Below are 14544 nucleotides of genomic sequence, written 5' to 3'. Positions count from 1 at the left end.
CTTGAACTTCTCACACAAGACTCCGGTGAATATGTATGTTTTAACTGTCATGATTTTGATAGCTCAATTGGTTACGAACATGTAAATTTTATATCAACCGAATATGTAATTTAGCTTTTAAGGGGTGTATCATTTCTCAATTTTATCATCCACATTTGTAATCTTCAAATCTCGACTCCTAGTTTAGTATATATATATATATATTTATTGGGTAACATTTTTAACATAAATCTCTGATGTTGATAATTCATTGGGCAGGTTTATGTCAATGGTCATGGTAGATGAATTATCATATAATATTTTAATATATTGTATCATCGTATCATCGTTTAATTTAAAATAAAAAGATATGGGTATCGTGTTTAGGATGGCGCATTAAGATGCAATAATTAGTATTATAATATTATAGATTTTTTAAAAAACTCTTTATTCCGAAATCAATAAGTCGTTGTAGTATAGTGGTAAGTATTCCCGCCTGTCACGCGGGTGACCCGGGTTCGATCCCCGGCAACGGCGTATAATTTTCACAATTTCCCTTTTATTTTCTTTTACTAATTAAATAACTTATTCTCTAAATGACAGACAACTATTATTTTTATTATTTTAGTCCACCCGCGTTCGATCCCTTATAACGGCGTGTGTTTCTTTTTCTCATTTTACTTTTACCAATTAAATAACTTCTATTATTTTTGGTGATTTTTAATTAATATATAAATGGTTTAAATTAATTATGACAACTATTATTTTTGGGCAATTTTTAATTAATATTAAATTGTTTTAATTTAATTATAAGAGTATTAATAGACATGCTAAACCTTATTTTCTTTAATTATACATTTTTTAGAATTAAAAAAAATAATTTATTTACTTTTATTTATTTTATCATAAAAAAAAGAAAAAAAAAAAAAAAGATTTAGTTTTGCTTTCAGGCACGGAACTCAACGAAAATTTGAAATGGACGCAAACTGAAATTACATTAAAGTCAAAGGACTCGTTTGCAAAATGGGTCATTTTCTTTTTACCTCGATTTGCAACAATGGAAATGGATGGGCGACTCCCGCTGCCGTACTAGTGCTTTGGCCATGGAGCTGAAGCGACTCATCTTTGCTTAGCGCAGGTTCGATTATTCATCACTCTTCTTCCTTCCTTCTTCTTCTTCTTCTTCTTCTTCTTGTTTATCTTTCCCGCTAATCTTCTCTTCAGTTTCGTTTTGAAAATCTCACTGATTCGATCCCGATGGACGCCCCGTTTGAATCGTTCTTCTCTAAATGTTTCTGTTGGAAGTTAGGGTTTCTATTTGTTCTTATTATAATTTTGTGTTCCGTCTTTCAGAATTCACATTTCTCTCCCCATGTATTGGTTGAATTTTTGTAGTGACTGTATATGCTGGGTTGTAGCTCACCCAAGTTTCACTTGAGAGTACAGGATTTTTCACTCCACAGGGTTCTGAAGAGAGGAGATGATTGATTAGGTGTGATGAAAGTTTGTTTGTTACAAGTTTCAAGTGCTAGTTTAAACATGCATATCCACCTATTTATGTAGTGCAAGGTAGGGTTGGGGGTGGGGTTTTAATAGTTGAAATTTTAAATATGCAATGGGGAATGAAGTTCCTCAAGAAAGAGCGGTCAAGAAAGCCGCATAACCACCGTTTGTAATGCATTCTGGTGGTACTGAGGGGTACAACAATCTTGAAGAGTTTTCTTTTGTGTTTGAGGGTCATGAATGAATATAGGAAGAAGTTCTCAGTTTTCTAGGAAGTGTTTGATGTATCGATAGACGATAGCTAAGAGGCATAGACTTGGTGGTTAACTACAAACCTTAAGCATTCCGGTTGGAAAGGGGGGCGTGTTGTAGTGAATGTCACGACAAGACCTCTAGAGATAGTGGGAGGTGCACCATGATTTTTAGTGATGGTAGATCGTTTGAAAAGGACGTATGCCATGTTGTCATGCTAGGACTATACCTATAGAGACAATTAGATCTCATGGTATACCTACGAGATAGTGTTGGGTAGATACTCTCAAGTTATATTGATGTTATGACAAGTTTGACTCCTATACTCTGTTAGAATGTAGTACAACATTTAATCACCAAACTGATATCCCAACAGGGATGTTGAGTATGAATCTGAAACATACATGTTGCGTGTCTATGTGTTATAGTTTAGTAGTAGCTGGGACATTCACTTGCTCTCATGAAATTCACAGGTAGTTACAGCTATTCGACGACAATTGATATGATACCCTTCGAAGCCATTTCGGGGGAAAAGGTGCAAAAGGTCCTAGAGAGCAAGTTGTTTAGTCCTGTTATAGTGTGAGGAGGGCGTAAGTGGCTTTAACGGCGTGAAGCATATACCCTTTAGGCACAAGATGCAAAAGTAGTAAGAGCCTCAACGAGACAAAGTACACAATGTATAAAGTGTACATTTTTCAGCAAAGAATATTAAAAATCCGCGTGAAATATGATTGAAAATTTGAAGACTGATGAAGTTTAAGGACAGAGTTTTGATTTCTTACAAATAAACCGCACAATCAATCGCAGAGATCTAAAAATTTAAACCTGTCATCACTGAGTAATTTCTTCTTTCCAATTTTGTTCATCAATAGAGTACAGTCCTCCATATTTTATGTTTTTAATTCAGTCATATTTCATGTTTCTTCGCATTTATTAGAGAGAGTGAGAGGGCACATTTCGGGTGAGAATGTTGAACAAAGGAGAACTACTAGTTTTTGTTTAAGTTTTCTCTTATTTACCTGATTTAGCCATAGTTTATTAAAACATTTGTTGCATCTAAGCGAGAAGTGCATGTGAATATGGTTGAGGCACATGATCCAGCGCACTTAAGAGCACCCATTTTGGGACTTTGTGGAACAAGGCCTATAAGTTGCTAAAGGCAGTAGCTGAAACTTAAATTTAGCGTGTTCACATTATTGCTAACTGGGAAGCTTTTTTTTTTTTTTTTTTTGGGTAATCCCTTGGCTTGGTGGAGACTACTCTGCTCCATCTTTATAGTGAAAGTGTAACAACCCAAAAAACCTTGGGGGGAAGTCCAGAAGGGAAAGCCCAAAGAGGATAATATCTGTTAGTGGTGGGCTTGGGTTGTTACAAATTGTATCAGAGCCAGACATCGGGTGGCGTGCCACCGACGACGATGGGCTCCCAAGGGGAGTGGATTGTGAGATCTCACATCGGTTGGAGAGGAGAACGAAACATTTCTTTTAAGGGTGTGAAAACCTCTCCTTAACAGATGCGTTTTAAAACTTTGAGGGGAAGCCCAGAAGAGAAAGCCTAAAGAAGACAATATTTGCTAGCGGTGGGCTTGGACTGTTATAGAAAATCTAGTTTCTTACAAATAAACAACTTAAATTTAAAGTTGGATTCTTAGTAGCCTCATGCATGGATATTGAATCTCTAAAGGTTGTCACCAATTTCCATGTCCTTTGCCCATCTGTTGCTCTTTCTCACTCTGCTCTTTTGTTTGTATTGTTTATTTATCATTATTACTTTTGTTGATGGAATGACTGTTTCGTACTCGTCAGTTGGATCTTCATCTCTCTTTCATGATTTATTTACCACATACTTATTTTGGTTCTTTGGTTTTAGTAGTTATTGTCTTGCTGATGACATTAACTGATGAACATTTTCACCCAACTCCTGAACACAAGGCATAATGGTTTCAGAAATACTTCAACAGAGTCATCTAGTGGATGGGGAGGCTGAAGTAAATCTTCAGAAGCAAGGCAACGAACTCCCAAGTCAAATTTTGAATGGAAGACATGGAAAATCAGGCTCTGATAGAAGTAGTGTTAGACCTAGTTTAGATTATAACTGTGGAGATGATAATACTGGCATAGCTTCTTATAGGGATGTACCAAGCAGCGTAAATATAGATATTCAACCCGATACTTTACGTGTAAGTAAAACATGATTTCATTAGTAACTGATGACTATGTCCTTTTACTGCACTGTGTGTAAATACAATATGGTTTTACTTCAGAAGAAGGCAAGGCAGCAGAGAGAAATGACATTCCAAGATATGTGTAACAACCTGGACATCTTTGAGGATGATGATGAGGATGACGACGATGATAGTGACTGGGAACCTTTACAGAAACTCAGGGAAATAATGAAGTGGTTCTGTACAAATTGTACCATGGCCAACCTCGATGTTGCCGTACATTGTGACGTCTGTTTGTACTCCTTTTCAACATAATTTCCCTTTTTCTTCTGTCAACTTTTGTGTTCTGCATATTTAGGTGCATATTTTCTCTTGCAGTCATGTGGAGAACATAGAGAATCAGGAATATTGAAGCATGGGTTTTTTGCTCCTTCATTTTTACACGAATCAACTTTATTAGAGGCTGAGCTAGAAACGAGAACTGACAAAGGTGAGTCATGTTCTTGCTATTGGACATGTAGTGTTATCTTTCATTTTAATTCCTTAACCTTCTTCTTCTCTATGTATTCATGTATTCTTTTTTATTTTATTCGTTTGGTGAATGGGTGGTCATATTTCTGGTCATCTCGTATTATTTATTTTTTTAATATATGAGAAAACTGGCTGATGTTTTCGTTGAAAAATTACCAGATATAACGGCAGTATGGATATGTGGTGAAGTTATAATATTCTGAATTTAATTGGATGTATTATATTTCCCCGGCTATTTCTTTTCTCCTCTCTGTCATTTGATACGTGTGCTGTGATCATTTTTCAATCAACGTTTGTATAAGTTCTTGTATTAAGATATTGGACCCTTTTGTGTCAACCATTTGACACATCTCTCCAACACTATGAAAGTTGCAAATCTTAGGGAGAATTGACGCTTTTTCCTGGTTAGCTTTGGGGAGTATTAACAGCTTGGACAAATCCTAAGAAATCTCTTCTTTTACTTGGTTTTCATTGGTGTGCTGTGTTCGTGGGTGTCTTTGAAGATTTTTTTCTTTGATGGTGTGGTGTTGGCTTCTGATAGAGAGTTGGCATTTCTAGGGGTCTTTTGTTTTGTTTCCTCCTCTCTCTGTCTCTTGGAAAACCAAGCTTTCATTAAGAAGAAATGAAATGGCACAAGAGGGCCAACATTGGCCAGAAGATGAAAAATGGGCCTACAAAGACGATAGCCCAAAAGGAGACAAATAAGTACTAGCCTAATGAACAAGAAAAAAGCTCCAATTCAGAAGGAAAAGAATCCTTTTGAGTATCTATAAGATACTAATATGATGGAGAAAATTATGTTGGACCTTTTGTTTAAGGATTAAGGTCATTTTCCATTGCGAGTCGGTTTTTACACTATTTGAATGAAGGAGCCTTGGGTATAACAGGTATTTGAAGGCTTTGGAGTTTTGACGCATTTTAAGGTCTCTCTTTAGTTGGAACTTTAGCTATTTTGTAATTATCCCCTTTTCCAGTCACCAATAGTTGTCTGCTGCTTGTAATTTCAGTTTTTCTTGGTAGTCCTTGTTTTTATGTCTTTTTTTTACTTTCATTGGTCGTTATTTATTGCTTTCAAGAGTCTAACTGCAGTTATTCTTATGCTGTATTTGCAGGCATGGTTTCACAAGTATCAACGTCTAATAGTTCCACGGCAATAGGCTTTGATGAGAGAATGTTGCTGCATTCAGAAGTATGGGAATTTGTTTAAAACTTTTATGTTCTAGATTCTCAAGCATTCTATTTTTTTTTCCATTTCTTTTGTTTCTCTATGTGTGGATGCAACACATGTCTTCTCCTGTGTTCTCCCGTGGAAACCTCCATGGTTTAATTCTATACTGCAAATTTCTTTTTCATGTGAAATAAGGGGGCTGTCCGGAAAGCTAAAGCTACAATATGAGGAGAGTCTCATGTTGTGAAATATGTTTTCTGTTATCCACTTTGCTCCTACATAGTGTTTCCTTTACAATAAAGTTACAGAGGACCAAATTCATCTTCTCCTTCATTGCAACTAAGTTCTAGAGCTTCCTACCCATCTCTAAGGCTTATCCTAGTGTTCATTCCTATTGCTAAATATGGCTTTGATACAGCTGATATATGCTCATTTTTCTACTTAAGTTATTTGGACAAATGTTGTCATGGATCACTCTTTTGGAGGCTTTAGTTTAAAATAAACCAAAGAACTTTGGGGGTTTTTTACCCTAGTTTGGATGAGTTTTGGGATTTGGTTAAATTTCTAGCTTCCTCCTGTCAAGATTTTTTTACTTTATAATATGGTTGCCAACTGGGAGCCGTTTCTAAATTCCCTTGGCCTTGAGGGCAAGTCCTTATCCCTCCTTTTTGTAATCTTCTCTTCCTTAATAAAAATGTTTTTTCGTATAAAAAAGGAAAGAAAAAAAGAAAAAGAAAAATGTAACATGTCTAAATGTGTTCTTATTTAATTTAATCTTCTCTTCTTTAATAAAAACGTTTTCTTTCCCTTTTTAAAATCTAAATTTAATTTATTTTTATTGTTTCGATTTGTTTATGCAAATGGCATGTCACTGTGTTCTTATTTGTTATATCCATGCTCTTGTCTGGGTCTGTGGTTTAGATTGAAAATGATTTTTGCATACTATGTTGTTGGAAACTTTTTTAAGTCGTTGGTTTTCTAGAACTTTACTTCCTGTTTGGTGGTGTTCTTGCTAGAGAAGGTTGAAATGAAGTCACACCCGCACCCAGAAAGACCAGATCGTCTGAGAGCTATTGCTGCTAGCTTGGCTACAGCTGGTAATCTTTACTTCACCGTTTTTTTGTTTTTTGTTTTGTTTTGTTTTTTTTTTGTTTTTTGTTTTTAAGGTAGGAAATATTTGGGTTAATGATTACTATTTAATATGTTTTTATATAGTTTATTGCTTTCAATCTTTTATCATTGGATTCTAAGCAATGGAAATTTTTTATTGCGTATAGGAATTTTTCCTGGAAGATGCTATCCTATCCCAGCGAGAGAAATTACCAAAGAAGAACTTGAGATGGTAAGGAACTACATTTATTTTCAGGCATTCTTTTAAATTTGGTGAGAACTAATTTCATTGGTAGATGAAGTATCCAAAAGGAATCTAAAGCCTCGTAAATGCCATCTGGTGGAAAGCTACCCAATCAAATAGGGATGATGATAATAGAAATTGGGCAATTACAAAAATGAACTATAAAGAGGAATCTAAGTTTTATATAAAGAAGAAAAATGAATGATGAGCATACTCTAAAATTTTGACATAAATTTTTTTGATATAGACATTGACAAGTAATGGTGGGTGGTATAGATTTGTTTACTAATGTTGACTGATATATCAATGAATATGCATGAAAATTGATGATGTGGTTACTGGTAACAATTTTCATAAATGTTGTATCAATGAAATATCATGGATGATAAGGGAATTATTGACAAAATGTTGATGATTGGAGGAAAAAAAGTGTCATGTGAATCGATGTTCATTATTTTAATTTGTGGATTTGTCCATAGATATCTTGATAGTAATGCTGGTACTTTTTCCTTAAATATGACTTCCCTTCATTTATCTTATGAGAAGCATTTTGTGATTTACCGTTATTTTATGAGAATCATTTTGTGATTTATTTATTTTACTATACACTGGGATAAAGGTTCACTCCGCGGAGAATATTCAAGCTGTTGAGGTGTCGAGCAATGTTATTTCTTGGTATGTTCATAATGGCCATTCTCTCTCTATTGTTTGTTATATAGAATGATAAAATGCAGTTGCTTCTATCTGACTAGATTATATATGACCTTGTTTATTGTATATTCAAGTATGAATGATGAAATAAACTTTTTGTAACTCATGCTGACTCAAATGGAAAGAATTAATTGTAGACCCAGTCCTTGTGGACAATGAAACCATAGAGGATTATAGAAAGAGGAACCTTAAAGGCATTGTATTTAAGATTGAATTGAGAAGGCCTATGATTACATGACTAAATGTTTTTGGATAAGGCTTTCGAGAAGAAGGGGTTTGGTTATAAGTGTGGAGGTCTAGGATGTCGAGTTGCGTCAGAAATGTGAAGGAGGTCGAGAGGGATGATTTTTACCTCTAGAGGTCTTAGGCAGGTAGTCTCTTTCTCTCCTTTTCTTTTTATTCGAGTGGTCGATGTTCCAAGTAGATTAGTTTATACCAAATGGGATAAGAGCTGTTTTAAGGATTTCCTTGCAGTTATAGGGAGAGACTTCACCTTTTGCACCTCCCATTCATGGACGATGCTCTATTCTTTTGTTATAGTGATGTAACTTTGTTAATTTGAATAGGTTACCTTCCTTCTTTGAAGCGATGTCGAGTCTCAAGATTAATATAAGGAACTCCATTATGGGTATTAACTGTGAATCATGATCGCTCTAAGTTGAATACTTGGGCATCTTTAGTGGGTTCACGATGTTCTGTTTGCTGATTGCTTTTTCTATGAGATATTGGCTATGATGTTCACGATGTTCTGTTTGCTGATTGATTGTGGGTTTATTTTTTATGGCAGTTATTTCACACCTGACACTTATGCAAATAAGCATTCAGCACAGGCTGCTAGGCTTGCAGCCGGTTTATGTGCTGATCTTGCTTCAGAAGTTTTTTCTGGTCGTGCCAAAAATGGTTTTGCTCTGGTATGAAAGTTAACATGCTCGAATCCCCAAGTTTATTTCATTGTTATTAAAAGAAAAAGGATTTTTTTGTAATGCTCCTTTATAATGTTGTCTGACTGTGTTTTAAATCTCAGGTTCGTCCTCCTGGTCACCATGCAGGTGTTAAACAAGCCATGGGGTTTTGCCTCCATAACAATGCGGCAGTATCTGCATTGGCAGCTCAGGCTGCTGGTGCTAAGAAGGTTTTAATAGTTGATTGGGTAAGGTCAATGTTTTTCTCCCAAGTTGTAGGGCCTACAACTGGTTTTAATTCTCTCTCACAATTTTTTTTTTCTCTCTCTCTCTATTCATTCTAATTCTATCTACTTTAGGATGTTCATCATGGAAATGGAACACAGGAAATATTTGAGCAAAATAAATCGGTATGCTCTTTATGAATAGAACTTCTCTACCTTGTGGTTTACCTTCCTTTTCTGATCTCTTATTTGCAAAAGATGGAAAAATTTGCTTGACAAGATGATTTCACTGTTGTAAGTTTTAATCACAAGCCTGTATTGGGGTTCATGAATATATCTATTATATTAATGTCTGGAACATTCTTGTGATGAATTGGGACCTTTTCAAAACTGCTTAATTTATTACTGTAGGTTTTCTAACATGCATTTACTTGAGTTTTCTTCTACTGTTTCACATATTTGTACAAACAGAGGTTATCTTTGTGATTTTCCTTCTAGTCATTTCAGGACTTTGTACAGTTTCAATAACAATTTTGACCCAATTTTGTAGGTCTTGTATATATCTTTACATAGGCATGAATTCGGTAGATTCTATCCTGGAACTGGAGCTGCTGATGAGGTAACTGGTTATCTTTTAAAATCCTGCACCTCACTTTATCGTGTGGGCTAAGTTAACCATGTGGTTTTCATCCCTATCATTTGTGGCCTGGATACTTTTTCTAGCAATGAAGAATTGCAAACATAGTTTATATTTCTTTGTTGGAGTGCATTAGTTTATATTTCTTTGTTGGAGTGCATGGAAAGATGAGCTTATTATGTGCTAGGGTTTGTTGATCCTTTGTTCCAATCTATTTTTACTAGGACTATTGTTATCAGTGTTTATGGCAAGAGAGAAATCATGATTTTTCAAGGAAACCGTTTAGATTGCGCAGAGGATGGGCCTAGCAAGTGTTTGATACATATCCAATTTGTCCCAAAAGAAAAAAAAGTTTAAACACTTTAGCTCAAGTGACATAATCGTTCAACTTATGTTTGCAAGTGCATAACACCTAATTATCTATCTGTTGTGTTTAACATATTTGACATTTTTAACAAGTTTCCTATATGTGTTCAACTAGTATTGGAGTGTTGGTTTTGTACATGGACGTGCAGTGTCCGAGTTTTAAGCATATCTGCTAAAAAATTAACTAGTGAAATTGGAATGAAATGACAATATTCTATCTGTCCAATTTTTTAGTAACACATTGTTTATTTTTATTTTCATTTTTTATCTAGCAAAGAGTTGGATAATAATAGAGAATCATATTTATTACCATATAAATTTTATTTTATTTTTCTTTTTGGTTCTTTTACTTATATTGTATGTATAATTATAAATGACAATTGTTTCTCTGTGCCTTGCTTCACTGTATAACTTTTTTTCTTGTGCACTTTGGTCTCCAACCAACCAAAATGCTTGTTGCCTTGGAGTGGGCTTTCTACTGTGAGAACATTAATTATTTAAAACTATTCACTTCTTTAGGTTGGCACGATGGGAGCAGAAGGATATTGTGTGAATGTTCCTTGGAGTCAGTCGGGAGTTGGTGATAATGATTACATTTTTGCATTTAAGCAAGTTGTGCTTCCCATAGGTTATTTCCATTGCCTTTACTTGTTTAATCTTGTGTCAAAATATTTTCTGAATATAAAATGAAATAGTGTGGAACATTTTCTATCGCACCTCACAATAATCATCCCTTTAGAAAAGAACATTCCTATTACAGGGAGTGATAAATTGATGTTTGAATTGGGCCGTGTATATGATTTCCGATGATATGAATAGTTTTATCATTAATGCATTTATGGTGGCTATATTTTATCTCCAGATATTTCTCAATTTGATCATGTTTGCTCCCATCGGTTTTTAAGTTTGATATCTTAACTCCAATTGTTCACCTTTTCATTTTTTAATTTTCTATTTGTTTTTCTTTTAAGAAGAGCCATATGTATCGTACTCTGATTTATTACTCTGGGTTCCTCTCCAGTCCCCCCTAAATAATTAATTAGATAAATAAGTTGTTGCTTGTTTCTACATCACCTCATCAGAATATACATATATATATATTTTAAGTTGTTAAATGGTTTGATGACATTTTCTTGTATGACATAGGAATGTATCCTGAATCTTAATGATGGTATTTGAAAATTAATACTCCCTAAACAACATTTAAGAACCCGTTGAGGTTTGAGAAAAAGATATATAAGGTTCTTTACTTCCTTTAATAATCTTTTATTTCAGAAAATTGTTATTTTGAATATCATCCACTGGTTTCTTGTTGAAAGTGTTTCTCATGGACAGAAGAGATGAAAAATATTTGCGTAACTGCCTGCAAAAAAATTACCTTTTTGTTCAAAATTTCCAATCTTCCATTTGTTGATCCTGCACTATGTTATGGCTGTGTTGCCCCTCTGAATGTCGAGGGCCTCGTCTTTCAACTTGCCATTTGTCTGGCTTTCAAGAATGAAAGTAAAACCTGGTGTCTCAGTTTCAATTTTGGCCATGTTATCAAGAAATTTGGAAGAACACAGTATACTTTTTGGTGACAAGGAGAGAAACTCTCAAGACTTTTGGATTAGGGTCAAAATTAATGTTTTTCGATGGTTTTATTTTGTTACTAGAGGTTTTTTTTATAATCACCAACCTGTACGACTATACTTTTGATGATGGCTTAACGGAGAAGCTTTGTTGTTATATGGTTTGGCCTCTGGAACATATGCAATTCTCTTATTTGTTACTTCTTCTCATCGTTACAATTATCTTCATATTATTGAAAAAAAGGAAGAAAAGGTGAGAGATATTGAATTTGACCTTGTAATAATTCTCATTATAAGTCTATTTATGGGAATGAAGAGCACTATTTTTAAAAAATATCTAGAGCACTAATTTTAAGCTTTATTTTTCAAATGTTGAAGGTGCTGTCTAGTACTAATTTGAACTCCTCATTTCTGATATACTTTTATCTTGACTCATTGCAGCTTCTGCTTTTGCCCCTGATTTCACTATCATATCAGCAGGATTTGATGCTGCAAGGGGTGATCCATTGGGAATGTGTGATGTAAGGATTTTCTTATTGAATGATGGTTATATTATTGGGCAATTTTCTCTATTTTGATTCACAGTTTAAATTTCTTGAGTTCTGTTCTATCATGACTTCTGGTTCATATTAAACAACTTCGTTTTTCTTCTCAAATTCCAGGTAACTCCTGCTGGGTATGCACAGATGACTTACTTGTTGAATATCGTCTCCGGTGGGAAGTTGCTAGTTATTTTAGAAGGCGGGTCTGTTCCTCATTTCTTGATCCTTGTGGCTTGCGCTCAGAGTTGGTTAAATGTATTTTCTCCTGCCTAGTGCTAAGTTGATTGAGATTTCTGTTTGCAGCTATAATCTTCGTTCCATATCATCTTCAGCTACTGCAGTAATCAAGGTGCCTTTTCTAAACAATGGAAAAACGAAAACTGAAATTGAGCAGTATTTATTATTTTGTCTTAGAAGTTGCTAATATTTTCTTGTCTCTAATTCTTATCTCTAGTTAAGCTGAAGCATTATGTATGCTGCCTATTTCCATGCTTATATTTCAGGGTGCTTAGGATATAACTTATTCTACCTCATTAATTATTTACGTTTCTGTTGTGGCAATAAAAAAGGTATTGCTGGGAGAAAGTCCTGGAAGCGATTTGGACGATCCTTTACCCTCCAGAGCTGGGATGAAAACTGTACTAGACGTGCTTGCGATTCAAAAGAATTTTTGGCCCGTGCTGGAATCTAGCTTTTCACAATTACAATCACAGTACGAGATATATACAACGCAAAGAAGTAAGGACTTTCTCTTCCTTTTGCTTGCATGTGCATTGCATGTAGGGGAAGATTGTTACGGTAATCGGTTTAACTAGGCTGGAGCTGAGGTAGATAACTTGAGTGATTGGATGTAAATTTGAAGTAAAGAACCATTTTAACCAAGTTTATCCTTTCCTTTGCCTTAGAAATTAATTTGGAATTTTGGGTAAAGAAAATTTATGGCTAATTCTCCAATTGAAGCAGAAAGCAGTGGTAGGAAGGATTAGAAAAGATTCCACCTTGCAACTTCTGTGGACATGGGTTTACCAATCACCAATATGATAATATGATTATTTGAGTTATGTCCTCTTTGGACTTTCCTTTCCGGGCTTTCTCTCAAGGTTTTTAAAACGCGTTTGCTAGGGCTTTTCCTCAAGGTTTTTAAAACGCATTTGCTAGGGGGAGGTTTCTACACCCTTATAAAGAATATTTCATTTTTCTCTCCAACCATTGTGAGATCTCACAATCCACCTCCCTTCGAGGCCAAGCGTCCTTGCTGGCACTTGTTCCCCTCTCCAACCGATGTGGGATCTCACAATCCACCTCCTTTAGATCCCAGTGTCCTCATTGGCATTCGTTCCCCTCTCCAACCTACGTGGGATCTCATAATACGCCCTCCTTCGGAGCCCAGCGACCTCCTTGGCACTCGTTCCTCTCTCCAATTAATGTGAGATCTCAAAATACACCACCCTTTTAGGGCTCAGGGTCCTCGCTGGTACTTGTTGCTCTCTCCAACCGATATGGGATCTCACAATCCACCCCCTTTTAGGACCCAGCGTCATCGTTGGCACACCACCCGGTGTCCACTCCCTTTGCAGATATAACCCTCTAGTATTTTAGTTGTAGATATATTATGAGTTGAACTTAGGTTAGCAAATGTTATTAAAGTTATGAGTTTCTAGTTTTATTAGTGGTTGCATGTCTAGGATCAATTGTTCCGACCTCAAACATTTTGTGGCAGACACTTGTCTTGTCTTGTCTTGGTGGATCTTAAAGCTTTATGATCTCGTGCCTTCTCATATGCAGGAAAACCACGGAAGAAGAGAGGACGGGGTGTTGTGCCTCCATTATGTTGGCAATGGAGTCGGAAGAAGCTGTTGTATCATCTACTAAAAGGACAACTTCGTGTAAGAGGAAAGGGTTTCTAACGTATTATTTTGTGCTTTTCATTTTCATCAACACTTCCATTCCTCATAATTTTGTTAATCTCTGTATTCCCTTGAGTCTCAGGATTCCCTGGATATTTGTAGCTCTTGTTATTGTTTAGTGGCACATTTCTGACAGGAGTTGCCAGTTGAAAGCTTAGAATTTTTATGTACTGTTGGTTCACCAAATGCAACTTCACCCTTGTTATCTTTCTCCATCCCACTGTCCATTTTATAGGTGGATTAACTCATACAAGGAAAAGAAAATAACCCAAAGGGGTTAAAAACAGAAAAAACTCGAACAGATTACTGTCGTCTACATCGTTCGATTAGAAGCAAAGATGAATGAAGACTTTTTTCTTTGTTCTTCGAAGAAATAGTATGTCAGATTATAGAATTGTCTAAAGTTCATAGAATGTATTTAGTAGAGGCTAGTCGAAATTCACTCTAGGATCCGTGGTGGCTATCAAATAGTACTTTCTACACTTGAACTTCGAAAATAAATGATTACTTCACCCATTTTATTATTGTTAGAGATGTCCATAGGACAGAGAGGGGATGAAAAACTTTTTGTCCCGGTTATTATTCTGAAATTTTATATTCATTTTTAATAGGGTGGGAACCCTTAATTTTTTTTTTAAAGATAACTTTTCATTTTTTAATAAGTAAAAATTGTAAATTATCTTAATAAATCAAATAATATTTTATAATAAATAATATATATAAAAATAAATAA

General features: G+C 35.2%; 1 protein-coding gene and 1 non-coding gene across 7 annotated transcripts; both read left to right on the top strand.

The window, feature by feature from the left end:
* Positions 1-444: 444 nt before the first annotated feature.
* TRNAD-GUC (transfer RNA aspartic acid (anticodon GUC)) lies at positions 445-516 on the top strand. Its single transcript has one exon. It is a non-coding gene; the product is annotated as a tRNA-Asp (tRNA).
* Positions 517-970: 454 nt separating this feature from the next.
* Positions 971-14024, top strand: HDA15 (histone deacetylase 15). Of its 6 annotated transcripts, none has more exons than XM_023675320.2 (18): positions 971-1117; positions 3607-3913; positions 4001-4186; positions 4277-4388; positions 5542-5618; positions 6619-6694; positions 6875-6939; positions 7571-7626; positions 8450-8573; positions 8687-8812; positions 8924-8974; positions 9339-9407; positions 10311-10419; positions 11804-11883; positions 12025-12107; positions 12208-12253; positions 12474-12642; positions 13690-14024. In XM_023675320.2, exons 2-18 carry the CDS (start codon positions 3671-3673, stop codon positions 13809-13811), a joined length of 1794 nt encoding a protein of 597 aa, XP_023531088.2. In that variant the 5' UTR covers positions 971-1117; positions 3607-3670; the 3' UTR covers positions 13812-14024. The 6 variants fall into 6 exon arrangements, with proteins under 6 accessions (XP_023531088.2, XP_023531085.2, XP_023531090.2 ...); XM_023675317.2 differs by having other exon boundaries at positions 972-1117; positions 3998-4186; XM_023675322.2 differs by having other exon boundaries at positions 979-1117; positions 3681-3913; positions 3998-4186.
* Positions 14025-14544: the final 520 nt, after the last annotated feature.

The sequence above is a fragment of the Cucurbita pepo genome, chromosome 4 (assembly GCF_057944985.1).
Source record: "Cucurbita pepo subsp. pepo isolate OVF chromosome 4, ASM5794498v1, whole genome shotgun sequence".
NCBI classification, from domain to species: Eukaryota; Viridiplantae; Streptophyta; class Magnoliopsida; order Cucurbitales; family Cucurbitaceae; genus Cucurbita; species Cucurbita pepo.
This window is presented reverse-complemented; position numbering and strand designations above follow the sequence as displayed.